Source organism: Pseudorasbora parva, chromosome 15, assembly GCF_024679245.1.
Source record: "Pseudorasbora parva isolate DD20220531a chromosome 15, ASM2467924v1, whole genome shotgun sequence".
Classification (NCBI taxonomy): domain Eukaryota; kingdom Metazoa; phylum Chordata; class Actinopteri; order Cypriniformes; family Gobionidae; genus Pseudorasbora; species Pseudorasbora parva.
Window position 1 is genome coordinate 7,499,318 of NC_090186.1, and position 18,423 is coordinate 7,517,740.

Sequence of the window (18,423 nt, forward strand, 5' to 3'; positions counted from 1 at the left end):
AGCAGGAAGCCTCTTTATCCAATGATATTTCTTGTTTCACAGCGATAGTGACAGCTCAGGTAACACATGTAGAGTTGGCTGTGGATAACTCAAGAGCTCATTTCCTATGATGTAAGAGCGAAATGGAAACATTTCCCTAGATAAACAGACTTGAGTCTTAATTAAAAGCAGAGACAAACACCCACAAACACAGGTTACTCACTACAATCAGAGCCAGATTCAGCGTGAGACACATTCTCCTTCAGACTCTACAGGAGTGAGAACCCTCGTCTTTCTTGTTTTCTATCCGTCCTCTAGTGAGTTCATTCCTCTCTCAGGTCTGATCTGCCCCATAACCTCTGTCTGTTTGGAGAAACTGTAGCGCTTCACCTCCGTGAAGCCACAAGCCTTCGGTGATGACAGCACTGAACTCCGCTAACATCATAATAACATGCTGCAGCAAACACAGCCTCGCTGGTCCCTGCACTGATGCAGATCACACTCACAGAACAACGAACAGACCGCCATCTCAAGAACTACATGTAATTATACAGACCGACAGGCAGTTTAGGGAGGCAAGTTCTTAATTAAACGAGTCCCTGCACAAACTTTTTGTAGCAATAATAAAAACTTAATATTCATTTAGCAAACACAATATATTATTAAGACAAAATAATGTTAATACAATAATCAATTGGCAAAATAATAGGTATAATAATTATATATTGCATATATGTATATATTATATATTAATATTAGCATTATTACTATTTTGTAGGTTGCAGATTTTCTAGATTTGTAGAAATAAAGAATTACATCATCTAAAGATAGAGAGATAAAAAAGAACAATAGAAAGGATGATAGAACAATAGAATAATAGAAAGAACAATATAATTATAGAAAGAACTATAGATAGAAGGATAAAAAAGAAAAAAGATAGATAGGTATAACAATAGATAGAATGATAGAAAGATCTATAGACAGAAAGAATGATAGATAGTACAAGAGACAGAACATTAAAGAAAGAACAATAGATTGAATGATAGAAAAACAATAGGTAGAAAGAATGATCGATAGAATGACAGGAAAAACGACAGATAGAAGGATGGAGAGACAGACGGATGGATGGACAGACACAGACAGATGGACGAATGGACAGACAGACAGGCAAACAGTAGAGACAGACAGATGGATGGACAGACACAGACAGACAAATGGATGGACAGACAGATGGATGGACAGACACAGACAGACAGATGGATGGACAGACAGACAGACAGATGGATGGACAGACACAGACAGACAGATGGATGGACAGACACAGACAGACAGATGGATGGACAGAGAGACAGACAGACAGACAGACAGACAGACAGATGGATGGATGGACAGACACAGACAGACAGATGGATGGACAGACAGACAGACAGACAGACAGATGGATAGACACAGACAGACAGATGGACGAATGGACATACAGACAGACAAACAGACAGAGACAGACAGATGGATGGACAGAGAGACAGACAGACAGATGGATGGATGGATGGATGGATGGATAGACACAGACAGACAGATAGAAGGATGGAGAGACAGACGGATGGATGGACAGACACAGACAGATGGACGAATGGACAGACCGACAGGCAAACAGACAGAGACAGACAGCTGGATGGACAGACAGACAGACAGACAGACAGACAGACAGACGGACAGACAGACAGACAGACGGATGGATAGACACACAGCTGGATGGACATACAGACAGACAGACAGACAGACAGACAGACAGACAGACAGACAGACAGACGGATGGATGGATAGACACACAGCTGGATGGACATACAGACAGACAGACAGACAGACAGACAGACAGATGGACAGACACACAGATGGATGGATAGACAGACAGACAGATGGATGGACAGACAGACACAGACAGATAGACAGACAGATGGATGCATGGATGGATGGATGGACAGACACAGACAGAAATACAGAGAGACAGAAAGACAGACAGAGAGATGGATGAATGGACAGACAGACAGACAGACGGATGGATGAATGGACAGACAGATGGAGGGACAGACAGAAAGAGAGACAAATAGACGGATGGACAGACACAGACAGACAGATGAATTTGACAGACAGACAGATGAATGGACAGATACAGACACAGTCAGACAGATGAATGGACAGATACAGACACAGACAGACAGATTAATGGACAGATACAGACACAGACAGACAGATGAATGGACAGATACAGACACAGACAGACAGATGAATGGACAGATACAGACACAGACAGACAGATTAATGGACAGATACAGACACAGACAGACAGATTAATGGACAGATACAGACACAGACAGACAGATGAATGGACAGACAGACAAATAGATGGATGGACAAATGGACAGACAGACAAATAGACGGATGGACAGACAGATGGCCAGAAACAGACAGACTGACAGATGAATGGACAGACAGACAAATAGACGGATGGACAGACACAGAAAGACAGATGAATGGACAGACAGACAAATAGACAGACAAACAGACAGATGGCCAGAAACAGACAGACAGATGAATGGACAGACAGACAAATAGACTGATGGACAGACAAAGACTGATGGACAGACACAGACAGACAGATGAATGGACAGACAGATGGATGGATGGTAAGACAGGCAAACAGACAGAGAAGGACAAAGCCCCTACAGCTGATGTTGGTAAACAGGACGACACGTAATGAAAGACCTGCCGATGTCAGAGCAGCTCTTCCCTCTGTAATTCTGTACAGTCGGGTGATTCTCTGTAATTCACCACACAAACTCATCTCTGAGTGTTTTTAACTTCCATCGCCCTGACTCACTCTGCATGTGTGTGTGTGTGTGTGTGTGTGTGTGTGTGTGTGTGTGTGTGTGTGTGTGTGTGTGTGTGTGCGCGCGCTCTGTGTGTGACAGGCTTTTCTGCTGTGTATTTGTGTAGGGCTGTACGTCCTGTTATTGAAGCTCTCTGTGAGTTTGAGAGAATGTGTTTATGTGTGAGTGGGTGAGTTTCATTACGACAGTGTGTTTCTTTCTTGGCTGATTTTCTGCTGATTTAAAATGAGGGATCAGGCAGAGCGGTTCCCATGCTGACCAGAGGGAGAGTGCATGTTTGTGTGTGCGCGAGCGGGTGGTTCCCATGGCGACCAGGTTTCAAGTCGAGCCTGATTTCCATTCTGACCAATTTAATTGAGCCGAATGTCACAATCAATATATATTTCACTGAGCACATGCACAGCACTGGTACAAGAACACCAGCTGCAGCTGCACGTTCTTTCATTGTTAAATAATTTGATTGTTACACTGATGATGAAAACATATGGCAAAGGTTTCATTACATGTGCGTCCAGACACACACGTAACCGTTCATACACTCAGAAACTCCTAAAAAACCTACAAATAGCTGTCAATGAGCGGTCATACATTTCCCTGGACACACCTGGTGCGCATTGGCAATATAATTGGCAGGCCAGTGTTTATATGAAAGAGTCATACACTTTAAAAGACAGAGAGAGGGAGAGCGGGAAAGAGGGAGAGAAGGAGAGAGGGAGAGAAGGAGAGAGGGAGAGCAGGAGAGAGGGAGAGAAGGAGAGAGGGAGTGAAGGAGAGAGGGAGAGAGGGAGAGAAGGAGAGAGGGAGAGAGGGAGAGAGGGGAGAGAGGGAGATAAGGAGAGAGGGAGAGAAGGAGAGAGGGAGAGAGGGGGAGAGGAGAGAGGGAGAGAAGGAGAGAGGGAGAGAAGGAGAAAGGGAGTGAAGGAGAGAAGGAGAGATGGAGAGAAGGAGAGGAGAGAGAAGGAGAGAGGGAGAGAGGTAGAGTAGGAGAGAAGGAGAGAGGGAGAGAAGGATAGAAGGAGAGAGGGAGAGCAGGAGAGAAGAAGAGAAGGAGAGAGGTAGAGAAGGGGAGAGGTAGAGCAGGAGAGAGGTAGAGTAGGAGAGAAGGAGAGAAGGAGAGAGGGAGAGAATGAGAGAGGTAGAGCAGGAGAGAAGAAGAGGATGAGAGAGGGGGAGAGGAGAGAGGTAGAGAAGGAGAGAGGGAGAGAAGGAGAGAGGTAGAGTAGGAGAGAGGGACAGAAGGACAGAAGGAGAGAGGGAGAGTAGGAGAGAAGGAGAGAGGGAGAGAGGTAGAGCAGGAGAGAAGAAGAGAAGAAGAGAAGGAGAGAAGGAGAAAGGGAGAGAGGTAGAGTAGGAGAGAGGAAGAGAAGGAGAGAGGTAGAGCAGGAGAGAAGAAGAGAAGGAGAGAGGGAGAGGTAGAGCAGGGGAGAAGGAGAGAGGGAGAGAAGGAGAGAGGGGGAGAGGAGAGAAGGAGGGAGTGAAGGAGAGAAGGAGAGAAGAAGAGAAGGAGAGAGGGAGTGAAGGAGAGAGAAGAAGAGAGGGAGTGAAGGAGAGAGAGGAGAGAGGAGTGAAGGAGAGAGAGGAGAGAGGAGTGAAGGAGAGAGAGGAGAGAGGAGTGAAGGAGAGAGAGAGTGAAGTAAAGAGAGGAGAGAGGAGAGGGAGAGAAGGAGAGAGAAGAGAGAGGAGAGAGGGAGAGAAGGAGAGAGGGAGAGAAGGAGAGAGGGAGAGAAGGAGAGAGGGAGAGAAGGAGAGAGCGAGACCAGGGCCCCTCGGTCGAGCAGAGCAGGAAGTCAGCAAGAGCCAAAGCATTCTTCCTCAATGCAAAAGAAGAAGAAAAGAAGACAAGAACGAAAGAGGAAGGAGGATCTATCTATCGTTCATTCCGTATATAATTATTTCTAACATTTATCTATCGTTCTTTCTATCATTCATTCTTGCTGTCCATTTTTCTTTCCATCTATCTATTGTTATTTCTGTTTATCGTTGATTCTATACTTCTATCCATCTCTCTTTCCTTCTATCCCTCTGTCTATCAATCTATCATTCATTCTTTCTAATGTATCATCTATAATTCTTTCTATCACTCTTGTCTATCGTTCTTTCTATCATTCTATCTATCATGCTCTCTTTCTATTGTTGTCTATTGTCCTATCCACGTTCTTTTAATAAAAAAGTTATTTCAATCTATCGTTCTAGTTAACGTTCTTTCTATCCTTCTATACCGTATATCATCTTTCTTGCTACCATTCATTCTTTCTATCTATCTATCTATCTATCTATCTATCTATCTATCTATCTATCTATCTATCTATCTATCTATCTATCTATCTATCTATCTATCTATCTATCTATCTATCTATCTATCTATCTATCTATCTATCTATCTATCTATCTATCTATCTATCTATCTATCTATCTATCTTTCTTTCTATCCTACTATCCATCTATCATTCTAACGATAGTTCTAGATATCATTCCTTCAATTGTTCTTTCTTTCTATCATTCTATTGTTATTTCTGTCTATCGTTCCTTCTTTCATTCTATTGTCAATACAATATAATGGCTTTTGTCTATATTTAAACAACTTTCAGCTCATAAACTGTGCTCATGTATACTCAAGTTACAACATATTTTCCAACAATCGCAACGCTGCAACATGCCAGCTTGTTCCTTTCAGAACCCCACAGGTATGGAAACATTCATAAAACTTAAAAACCACACTCCGACACACACACACACACACACATAGATTTAAAACGACACTGTAAAGATGGAGGAGCTCGAGCCAGTCTGACCGCTGTGGCAAAAGCATCTATTACACGCTTTCGAAGGGCGCGCTGATGGCGACTCTCAGGGTGTGTCCACCAGCCTAATAGGCACTTTGAATTTCACTTTAAAACATCAAATCATCGCAGAAGTAAAACGCACGTATACACACACTTGCACACATAAAAACAGAGCAGAGCTCTCAAGGTTGGAAAAGTTGAACTTGTAGTCATGTTTCAAAAGATACATGGCACGCAGTCTTTCAAGAAACCTCCATGTAACCTTGAATACACAACATTATGTAGGCGGCAGGCAGAAATGACTAAGAAACAAAATCCTCGGGACTGAATTGGTTTGAAGTGCGGCGAGTGCACAGAGTTCATTCCTGCAGTCACAAATCAGCCTGAATCAGGTTTACAGGCTCTCATATGGGCCGCAGATTCAGATGGCTTCCATCAGCTGTCACCAAACCGAGAGCGAGAGAAAGAGAGAGCAGGAATAAAAGAGAAAAAAAGGGAGAATGTTTGAGGAAAAGGTAAATCAAAGATTTGAATCTTTTACTTTCAAAGTGGATTCCAGCCTAAAAAGAGCAGTGTGTTAGCGTGTGTGTGTGTGTCTGATGGAATGTGAGGACTGTGAATGAATATTCCTGGGGACAAAAGACAGAAAACAGAGGCGTTTCCCTCCATTCATCTTAACTTGCTCCCTTTTACCATCTCCATCCATTTCGTATAATCTTGACTCCTCTCTGACCCAGCTCTCTCTTGAGCCTTTCCTTTACCCTCCCTTCAAAGTAACACACAGTACAATAATTGAGGGACAATCCTGTTGGAGCAACCTGAGATATACTGCAAACTGTTTTAAAAACCTAGTAAGGGAGCAAGAAAAATGCTAAAGAAAAGAAAAATACTGTTCTCTCTCTCTGTTATATATATAGTTCCGATGATGTTTTGATGAAGCCCCTCCTTTTGAAATATGAAATGTGCTGTGATTGGTTAGCTGGCCCAGTGTGTTGCGATTGGCACGGCTCAAGTGTGTGTTCAGGAAATGTCACGCCCCTTAGAAATTTAGAAAACAATTCAAGCCTGATTCAGACTTAAGAATGTTAACAAACTAGAGGATGGTACAGAAAGCATTTCATTCACAGACTTTGCAAAGCACATATTTCACAGGACGTTTCAGAGTGGCATGTTTGTTTTGTTGTAATTTTCATATACATTTTAGATACGATTTTATACACCATATATTTCAAAATATCTTTTGTGTTCAGCAAAAAAAGCAAAAAACAAAAACAACAATAATAATAATAAAAAAAAGGTAAATGGAATGCATTTATATAGCGCTTTTAACAGACCCTATGGCCATCCAAAGCGCTTTACATTTTACCTCACATTCACCCGTTCATACACTCATTCATACACCGACGGCGGTGTCAGCCATGTAAGGCGTCATCCAGCTTGTCGGGAGCAGCTAGGGTTCGGTGTCTTGCTCATGGACACTTCGACACTTGGTCAGGTGGAATCGGGGATTGAACCACCAACCTTCCGGTTTATGGACAACCTACATGAACCACTGATCCACTGCCGTCCCCCCCAAAAAACATACTGTCCTATACTTTTAATAGGTAGAATATATGGGTAGTTGAAATAGCATATTCTGGACTTTTTTTTTTCAACTTGAGGTGTGGCAAATTCGTAAAAAATAAAATAAAAATAAAGGGATTGACCGATATTAAAATGTTATACTAAATGAAAAAGTATAACATTCATTTTGTCTAAATGAAAAAAGATAAAACTAAAATCAATAGTTTTGCATGCTACTTTTTAAAAGTGAATTTAGGCATCACAACACTAGATATCCACTCACCTAAAGGATTGTGTTTGACCCCCCCTTTCGCCTTCAGAACTGCATTGATTCATCAAGGTGCTGAAAGCATTCTTTAGAAATGTTGGCCCATTTTGATAGGATAGCATCTTGCAGTTGATGGAGATTTGTGGGATGCACATCCAGGGCACGAAGCTCCCGTTCCAGCACATCCCATATTTCTGATAGAATTCCAGCACATCCCAAAGATGCTCTATTGGGTTGAGATCCGGTGACTGTGGGGGCATTTTAGTACAGTGAACTCAGTGAAGAAATGTGGTACATGGTGGCCATAAAGGAATGGACATGGTCAGAAACAATGCTCAGGTAGGTCGTGGCATTTAAACGATGCCCAATTGGCACTAAGGGACCTAAAGTGTGCCAAGAAAACATCCCCCACACCATTACACCACCAGCCTGCACAGTGGTAACAAGGCATGATGGATCCATGTTCTCATTCTGTTTACGCCAAATTCTGACTCTACCATCTGAATGTCTCAACAGAAATCAAGACTCATCAGACCAGCCAACAGTCTTCAACTGTCCAATTTTGGTGAGCTTGTGCAAATTGTAGACTCTTTTTCTGATTTTTCCTATGAGTGGTACGCGGTGGGGTCTTCTGCTGTTGTAGCCCATCCGCCTCAAGGTTGTGCGTGTTGTGTCTTCACAAATGCTTTGCTGCATACCTTGGTTGTAGCGAGTGGTTATGTCAGTCAAAGTTGCTCTTCTTTCACCTTGAATCAGTCGGCCCATTCTCCTCTGACCTCTAGCATCAACAAGGCATTTTCGCCCACAGGACTGCCGCATACTGGATGTTTTTCCCTTTTCACACCATTCTTTGTAAACCCTAGAAATTGTTGTGTGTGAAAATCCCAGTAACTGAGCAGATTGTGAAATACTCAGACCGGCCCGTCTGGCACCAACAACCATGCCACGCTCAAAATTGCTTAAATCACCTTTCTTACCCATTCTGACATTCAGTTTGGAGTTCAGGAGATCGTCTTGACCAGGACCACACGCCGAAATGCATTGAAGCAACTGCCATGTGATTGGTTGATTAGATAATTGCATTAATGAGAAATTGAACAGCTGTTCCTAATAATCCTTTAGGTGAGTGTATATGGCTATTCTTTGAGATTTGCTAAAGATGGCATTAACAGTTAATAGTGTTTTTAAAAATGAACAAGTGAGCATTAGATGATGGGAAATCAAATAAAAATATGAGCTTATAGAAGTAATGGTTTGAGTGAACAGTGCTGTTCTTGCTCCGCTGATGTATGTAGTTGTGAAGGGGAGCAGTCAGAAGTGCTGTGCAGTGGTTGTGCTGGTGGTTGTTTTAATGTTTTTAAATGTTCCAGTACTAATCACTATATCGCGCTACACAGAGATTAGGCATGATTAGGCAAGCTTCATGAAGTCACTCAATGATGTAGGAACTCAGTGACAATATATCATTACTTACTAAATGACATCTAGCTGTCTCTGCACATAATTGCTTTAGTATAATAGTACTGAGATCATGTTGAACTATTATTCCACCACTGACCTGTGATCTCCTGCAGCAGAGGGCTCAATGTGGTCTGCCGGGTGAGTTGGAGTGTCAATGCACCAATCAATTCCTTCTCCACCTTCTCCACCTGCTTTTCCTCCTCAGCACCACCCGGACATGCTTCCTGGGCCATAGAGTACACATAAACCAGCAGCACCAGAAGATCATCCATGCTCAGCTCAGAACCTGTTCCAGACTCACTGGACTTTATGAGGGGAAGAAGTTGTTTCAGAACCTCTGCCAGGTCAGAGTCCCCCAAGGCCTGAATAACAGAGACAAGACATTCATCAGCGATATTAAGACTATTAAAAATGTAGCGTAGCATCGATCAAACTACAGCGGTGACATTTATCCAGCAGGAATTACAAAGTTCTGCTTTAGATATTTCCATGACACGATCAATCATAATGTCAGGGATCTCCACCGCACTCTTTTCCACTTTCATGTATGCTAAATTCTTTAGCAAATCAGGACTGAAAGGAGCAATTATTTGTTCTGACCTTGAAATAATACCTTATTCTGTTATGGAGCACATTTATGGATGAGACCTGCTAAAATATCTTTTAACCCTCTGGTGCGCTTCAGTTTTTTGTGTGGTCATTCTAAAGAAACAATTTTTTTACTTCATTAGAATGGAACGAAACTTGGTAAAGGTTTTGACACTTGCTATGTGAACGCACATGCACACACACATACACACTTTTTGTTTATGTTTGTTTTTGTGACATATGGGGACATTCCATAGGCGTAATGGTTTTTATACTGTACAAACCGTATTTTCTATCCTCTTACACTGCCCCTGGCCCTAAACCTACCCATCACAGGAAACATTCTGCATTTTTACTTTCTAAAGAAAACTCATCTTGTATGATTAATAAGCATTTTGAAAAGTGGGGACATGGCCAATGTCCTCATATTTCACACTCTCCTTGTAATACCTGTCATACCCATGTCATTATACACATTTGTGTCCTCATATGTCACGAAAACATGCCCCCACACACACACACACACACACACACACACACACACACACACACACACACACACACACACACACACACACACACACACACACACACACACACACACGTTTTCCTTAAGTTGAATACGGAATGCGATTCCCCGGAAGCTAGATAATTTGCGTTTTACATTTTAAATATGGATATTTTTCTTACACAAACGCATCGCTTCACTTCAGAAGCCCTTTATTAACCCGCCGGAGCCATGTGGACCAGTTTTTTTTTATGGACAAATGAACTTTTATGGACTTCAGAAATGACCCAAAAAGTCTGAAAGAAGAAATATACACCTAGGATGACTTTAGGATGAGTAAATCATGGAATAATTTTAACTTTATAATATGTTTTGTCTCAAGACGCTTTGTCTGCACAGCAGTAAAAAAATTCTAAAGCATGTTTAGAAAAGCTACTTTTATAATGTCCTAATTGAACTAAGGCCTAATATCTAAGCCCTGGCTCTAAAACCAGGCCATTACGTCTTCAACTCCTAATCTGCACAGTTGCCGGCCATTTCAAATAAACACAATTTGTCAAGAAGCTGCCCCAGAGGTCAATATTTATTCCCAACCAAGGTGAAGTGCAGATGACCGTGAAAAGTTTCCACAAATCTTTGTTGTGCCATCTGTCTGCGTCTAATGATATCAGAATTAATGTAACTCTGCTCACAGGAAAAACTGCTCAGTTTACATGAGGACAGACTGTTGAGATACAAATCAACGTGTTTGTGTGCCTTCGTGTGAGTCGGAGAATGATTGCGTGCTTGTGTTAGAGCGTGTGTGTGTTTGAAACCTAAAAAATCTAATAACCTTGAGGATGGATTTCATTTGCAATGAAAAACGTCCCTATTGAGTTGAGCATAGCTGTTCTCCCCAACACAAACACGGTTTCTTTCTCTAGAGAGAGCTAACCTGGCCTTGCTTCAGAATCTCATATCTGAAAACTACAAAATCCTCCCTCTGAGCCTGGGAGTACAATGACAACCAAACAATACATTCCAAAGCCCTGAAACACGGAGTCTCAGCCTACTAGGCCCCCGCGTGTCGTCCTTCCTTCCGAACATGAGCGGCCCACCTGAATCATCTTATGAGGTAACCATTATCAGTCTGAAGAGAAATAATGGAGTGTGTTGTAGGTTATTCTCTCAGACAAAATGAAATTCCACACCGTTGTGTCTGGTGCACAGAGTACGTTTTTTTGTTCAAGATGCAGGCGTTTTTTTTTTTCACTCTGGAGAAATTGTGTGGAAATCAACTGACTCGTGTGTGCAATATCTCAAGATCTCCTGAGAGTCTGAACTCGCACAGTGTACGCCCGGCTTTACCCGCTTCAGTGGATGAGAATGATTCCCCAATCGACTTCTAAGGTCTGACCCATAGTGTACAGAATCAGAATTGATTCATATTCATGGACGGCAATTAGAAATGAAATGTTTCTGATTTGTAGAATGCTCTCCTCTGGACTGTGATTTGTGGGAAATCAAAGAGTTAGAGGAAGTCGAACCCCAGCGGGCTATTTCAGATCTGTGTGCATACATCCTCCCAGCCAGAGAGACTGGATATGAGGGACTCACTCTTTCTCCATTGGACATAATCATTCTAAATGCAGGCCTGGAAATGTAAGAAGGTGTATGACTGGAATCAGACCGGGTCACACCTGTGATCAAATGCTCAAGACACCATGAACGAAAGGATATACATTCAAAAAGAAACAGCTCATTGAGATGAACCACTGTGAATCTTGATCTATACATTTATTTTTATTTTTTTTACAAAATGGCCAAAGAGTACCAATTCTATCAGAAATTAATGTGTGTCTGTTTGGTTAGCCAAGCGTCAAACTCTTCAGACATGGCTGCTACTTTTTATTGCGCAAGGTAAAAGATTTGTCCAAGATTTTTTTCTTTTTGGATACCCTTGCAAAGTAGATCAGGGATCAGAAAATCTATGAAAACTTGAGACGAAGGGCCCTATTTTAACAATCTGAGCGCATGGCTCAAGAGCACTTAGGGATGCCCAAATCCTTTTTTTCTAGTTTAACGATGGGAAAAACAGTCAGCGTGCCAGGCTCATGGTCTAAAAGGGTTGTCCCTCTTCTCTTAATGGTGTGTTTATGGAACAATCAGAGTCTTATCTCCCATTCCCTTTAAAAGCCAGTTGCACTTGTGCCATGGGGGATTTGCTATTTACATGGCGGAATTTGCAGGTGGAAAACCTGAATGCTTCTCTAGCGAAGAAACGGATCTGCTCGTCCAAGATTATCCATTATGACATTTTTATATGGATGTAGCCTGCACAATAATAATTTGACATTTTAATTCTTTCATTTTTCATATTTAAAAATGTGTGTGTGCTGCTACACACCCTGTCTGTGTGTAATAAGCAGAGTGTAGTGATAGGTGCATATTACTAACATGCCCTTTAAATAACAAACAAAAAAAAAAAAACACTTTGCAAATGACTTTGGACCAGATTTATGTTGGTCAATGGCGAATTCGTTTTCAGTTGCCTCAAAATAGCAACGCGTCAACAATGCGAACACACAAGACCAGCATGCCTATGGGGGAACAGATGGGTGCAAATACATTTGCTATTTAAACAATGTGGTGCTGGTTGTGAAAATGATAAATGCGTAGGGCTGCAACTAGCAAAAAACACTTGAGTTGAGGCTTACGCCGTAAGATGTAAACATCAACAAGATCAACACACACACACACACACACACACACACACACACACACACACACACACACACACACACACACACACACACACACACACACACACACACACACACACACACACACACACACACACACACACACACACACACACACACACACACACACACACACACACACAAAATAAAAATTATGCAATTTTTATTTTGAGGTTCATAATTATGTTCAGGGGGGGCAACTAGAATGGGTTTACATGATTTAATTTGATTTTTTTTTATAATCGTGTAATTTATATTGTTGTTCTCTAGCCTGGATTCCAGCCAAACTTAGCCCCGCCCATAACATTTGAGGTCGGGAAATTCAGTCTGGACTTGATCCGTTGTAGAGCAACTATGCTCGGACCAGAGCTGTTCGGACCAATCAAGATGGTCAACAGGAACGTAATCATCCACGTCACCATATTGCGTTTGGGATTTGTTAGTAGATGCATTCACCTTTACTATTTCTCTCAAAAATTATGATCGTGTCGGCAAGTATCTGTGTATTTTTAATTTTTTTTACAACACCGGCAAAGATCGTTTACACTCATCTTCTTTTTCTACTTCTTCCAGCGTGCATGCCGTTGCTGTTGACAACTATGCGTCGCTCAACATACAACACTTACTAATATGTGCTCTGATGGTTTGTAGGTCTGGGTTTATCCAATTGAGTGCAGAGGCCTTTTCTTTCCTGGTCCGGTTGAAACACCCCATAATCACAGCCCAATGGAGGAGTATCAGACTCATATTCCGACTACAATCTGAGTATGACGGTGTCAGGCTACCTGTTCTCACTCTCTGTCTGAAAGATTTTAGTTTCAGTTTCTTTAAAAACCCACTTCCGAAATGCTCAATCTGCTCTGATTGGTCAGCCAGACACAGTCTGTTGTTATTGGTCTACCACTTAAAGCGTATGCCTGAAATGTAATGGCCCTTACCATAACCGGTGAGTATCAGCTCTGGAGGCTGCCTGAGCCTCCATTAACACTACTTTAACTAACCTAACCACGGTTTGCTGTATAGTTTCAACTCTTGTATGATAATGACAGTCAAGAATAACAAGCTGTTCCCCCCAAACAACCTTTGCAAGCACAACTTGCGAAAAGCTCTTTTTTTATTGTGAATAATAGTGTACACAAAAGGCCCCACTGACCTGGCCATCAACAGCAGTGCTAACCATTGATTTTTCTGCCTTTAGAAGTCACTGTAAAAATGCGAAACTTCTCAACGGACATTTAAGTAATTTTGTTAAAGGAATCCATGCGGGTCCACATCCTATCTTGTTCTGCAAACTTCTGAATCTAAGCCCAAATCCATGTTTTACAATAAGTAAAATTCAAGGGAAACAAGAACAAACTCCATCAAAGGCACGTGACTCACACTAGCCTCTACTACAAAACACATTTTTATCCTTTGACATTGTGAAATCGAAACCTTGTGGAACCCTTAGCCAAAATATTTGTGAAACAGAGCTTAGGCGTTCTCTGTTCTACTTCATTTACCGGCCAAAGAAAGATTATTTTATGATGGTGTATGATGGTAAGATATATTCTACAAGATCTTTGACTACAAGATTGTGCCATAGCAACACCTGACCTCACAAACAACACTCAAATGTATCCGCCCCACTTTGATTCCCTGCGATTAGGGATAAACAGTGCCAGGGCTGTCATGCACCTATTTTTAAAGGTAGTCCTGCCTCACTTGATAGCAAGATAGGACACGATCATAGGAGAAAAAAAAACACTAACTCCAGTAAGGAGTTTTTTACAGCTTCAGTCAAGTGTTCCGCAAAAGTCCTGAAAAGTGAAGGCAAAATGTTTTGATTGTCCCAGGTGGCTGGATGCACTATAGGTCATAAACCCCGCCCCCTCCATGTAATCTAATTAGACACAAGAACAACTAAACAATTAAATTACACCTCAAATATTTTTCCAAAGATGATTTCTGTCATTTTAGGTCACTTTTATCACGCTGATGTAAGTTCAAGTGATCGTTAAAAAAAATGTTTTAGTTAGTTATTTGATGCTATAAAAAGGGGGTGTCACATCATGATTGACAGAGCGAAGCAGTCACTGAGTCAGCCAACTGACTTTTTTTAGGGATCTTCGGGAGGAGATTGGAGCTTTAAAGGGTCATGAAACCCCAAAACACTTTTTTTTGAGATGTAAACAGATATGTATAGGCTGGACATCATTGAAAACACTAAGGGTACTCATATGTGAAAATAGTTATTTTTGCATTTTTCAGAGCGATTTCTGTCTTCCGGTTTGAAAAGTTTAGTCGGAGCAACGTCACAAATGCTGACGTCGGCGCGGCCTTTTCGGCCTAAGTATGGGCTGCTGGGCACATGCTGACGTCGACCGCTCCGAGCGATTCTCGATATATATACATGACATAAAGCTCATTCAGTCCAATCCCTGCGCTGTAGTATGCATACAAGATAATTTAGTTAATATACATGAGACAGTCACTTCTGTCAGGCTCGTCTTCCATCATTATTGTAGAGACATGGTGGGGAAGTTTTGGAAGCAGCGTGCGGAAAAGTCACGGAGGAAAGCTAGGTGTTGTGCTGATACGAAGTAACGTAAAGGGCGCCGAGCGAGCTGTAACCGGCGCCGTCTGTGGAAGCCTTTGCTACAAAGGCTCGGTAAAATAAAATTAACCTGAGGAATCGCACGCCGAACCTGCAAGTGTTGACTATCTAATTTATGTCAGGAGTGCAAAATAACCAATCTGTAGGCCAATGAACAAAAGCCACGTCCTCTCCGTTTTATTTGTGGTCACAGCCATGCACTAAACCGCATGTGTTCGGGCTCTTAGTGAAACAGTGTGCTGCATATTTGGACAAATATAGAGTTAGCTGCCGAGTGACCGCACGGATCGTCACGGCAACCCAGCGCGCGTCGCTCTGTGCTTCAGATGCGTGGTCGAGACTATGAAGCCTCAAACCCCTTCGCTTTTACCCCGATCTAGAATTACACATCTCTATCTCATCGCATGTTGGGTGGTTCACGTTCTCTTATCACGTCGGCGCGTTGTTCATCTTGCCAAACAGCGTGCATATTTGGACAAATATAGTTTTATCACGTTTGCAAAATATTTCGTCATGCAGAATAACATTTATTTTCATTTCTCACTGAATTATGCTGGTTTGAAGAGCTGAATGATTAGCGATCTCTGCTGCACGCCACTCATAGCTCTCTCATTCGCTGTACTCATCCCTCATTTAATCTCACTGTGGTAAACAATGCCAACGTGAACCAAGAACATGTCTCAGAACCGCTGTAACTGTTGGTATCACTAATCTTAATGCACCTACTGACACTCCCCTATTTACGCAAACCATTCCCTCTTTCCACACAATACCATCCCACCTTTTCACAGTCGACCACTCCCCTTTTAACAAGCCTTTTCAAATCGAAGGTGTGAAAAAACACAGCTGCAGCAGGGGAGTTTCATGACCCTTTAAGGCCCACCGTAATCAATAACTGTATCCCTTAAAACTCATCTTTGATCACCAAAATTTGCATGTTGCTCCCTGTAAAAAAAAAATAAATCCATAAAAAATCTTGAATGTAACTCAACACCCTTGCTTCATTTAGTGTACAAGTATCCATGCATATGCAAATTAGCCCCACCTCCACTCACTCACACCAGATCAGAGACTCACTCTGTCAACTTTTACTCAGGTTACTGTAGTAAACGCTGCACAAAAGTATCGTTCTCTACAACATTGGACACATAATGGTAATTAATATGATTAGCCATTAACTTGACTACGTTATCAAACAGATAATAATGTGTTGCTAATGTTACACAAACCACATTCCCGTTTGCCATCTCGCTTTCTAAAAAACAGCATCCTTAGAAATGCTTTGAACAATTATTAGCTGTTTGATAATGTAACCATGCAAGCAAAATACTAATCATATTAATTATGACTATGTGTCCGACATTATGTAAAGCGACACATAAAACACATTCTCATAATGTAATTCATTCTTTTTTCAGTTTCTAGTTAAATTAAACCAGTATTTCCACTTGGCATTGTGCAGCATTCACTACAGTAAAGTTGACATAGTGGATCTCTGAGCTGGTGCGAGTGAAAAGAGGCGGGGCTAATTTGCCTGTTCATATAGGGTGAATTCAGGGTGATTGGGACACTTCAATGTCATCGCAATGGCAAAAAGGGTCCCAATCTACCTGAATTCACCCTACAATGTATGCATATACAACTCCTTATTGCCGAGCCCTAAACTGCATAGTAATTTTTCACATACGTTTTTTGTTTAGTGTGGTTAAAAGATGAATGATAGGTCTGCAGACTATTTTTATGTGAAAACATGACTATATCTGTCTGGGCGTAAAGCTCATTCCATTGCGTCCAGGGCCCTAATGATCTGTGTTTGTGTTCTTTAGACCACCTGACATCTGTGTGAGGGTCATGCTCACCTAATTGGGCTGTTTAGTAAAGTGACCTGCTGAGAAACACACAAGAATCCACACACACACACACGCAAACACAAGCACGCACACAAGAAAAATGCACAGATTTCAAATGTACAGCTGTTAATGTAGTGATCCGAGCCATTATTTCCCCTAATAGCATCCAGGGGTTTTCCTTGACAGAGTAAAGTAAGGAATGGAGGAAAGTGAAAAACTAAACTCTCAGTCCTCGGAGAGTAATTTTCTCTCTCCACCCAGTCTTAACATTAGAAGTCTTCAGATTAATCAATTCACGAAGTATGCAGAAAAATCTGAAAACCAAATGAGAACTTGGCTGAATAAAGCACTTGGCTACAAAAGAATAAGGGTTTGGTAACATGTGGCTTACAAAACTTGGATGCTCATACTGCATTGCAGTTATGCATTAAAAGAAATCAAGATGCCAAGAACTGTCAACACCATTTGATCTAAAAGATCACTGTAAAATCGGTGTCAGCAGCGGAAATGGAGTGGCTGGATCAGGCTGGTGACCGACCACGCGCATGAACAAAGAAACACATGTGAATCAGATTAGCAAACATGAAATTAAAATCTAAGAAAGATACAAAAAGCAAAGAGTAGCTTTCTCTTTAACTATCTACTTGGTACTGAATTACCACTTTTGATGTCCCTAATAGGACAGATGCTGACACATTACGTAGACAAGGAAGTAAAGGCTATTTATGGTAAAGATGCATGCTGAATTCATGCTAAATTCCAGCATGCTGAATGCCAAGCATATTGGCTAACCTTTAAAGCATTAAATAAAGTTGTTAGCCTCAAAACAACATATTTAAAAATACAGTCACTCCTTAACCCATTTTCCTTTTTTAATAAACCTAAAACCAAAACAAGAAGTTTAAGCAATAAAATGTGGTGTGGTATTTCTGTAAAACGGCAGCTAGCTTTGCTATAGTGCAGTTGGTAAAAACTGTCAGTGGCTTATTTTCTAGAAAAAGCCTGTGCGGTTGATAACTAAGGTCATAGGAAACTATTAAGAGAGCAGACCCCGCCGATACACGTTACTGGTGCTATTAACCACAATTAGCTAATTGAGCACTAGTGTCGCTACATGCTACAATAACCATTAGCCACAATTACTGATAAACATGATCACAGTAAAGCTTATGGAAACTATCACCACACTGTCGCCAGC

General features: G+C 41.5%; 1 protein-coding gene across 1 annotated transcript in view; it reads right to left on the minus strand.

The window, feature by feature from the left end:
* The window catches only part of scfd2 (sec1 family domain containing 2), a 171,697-nt gene that overhangs the window by 72,584 nt on the left and 80,690 nt on the right, over positions 1-18,423 (minus strand). The window contains exon 5 of the mRNA XM_067416944.1: positions 9,040-9,304. Coding sequence (XP_067273045.1) covers positions 9,040-9,304 — 265 coding nt within the window. The remainder of the gene's footprint in view (positions 1-9,039; positions 9,305-18,423) is intronic.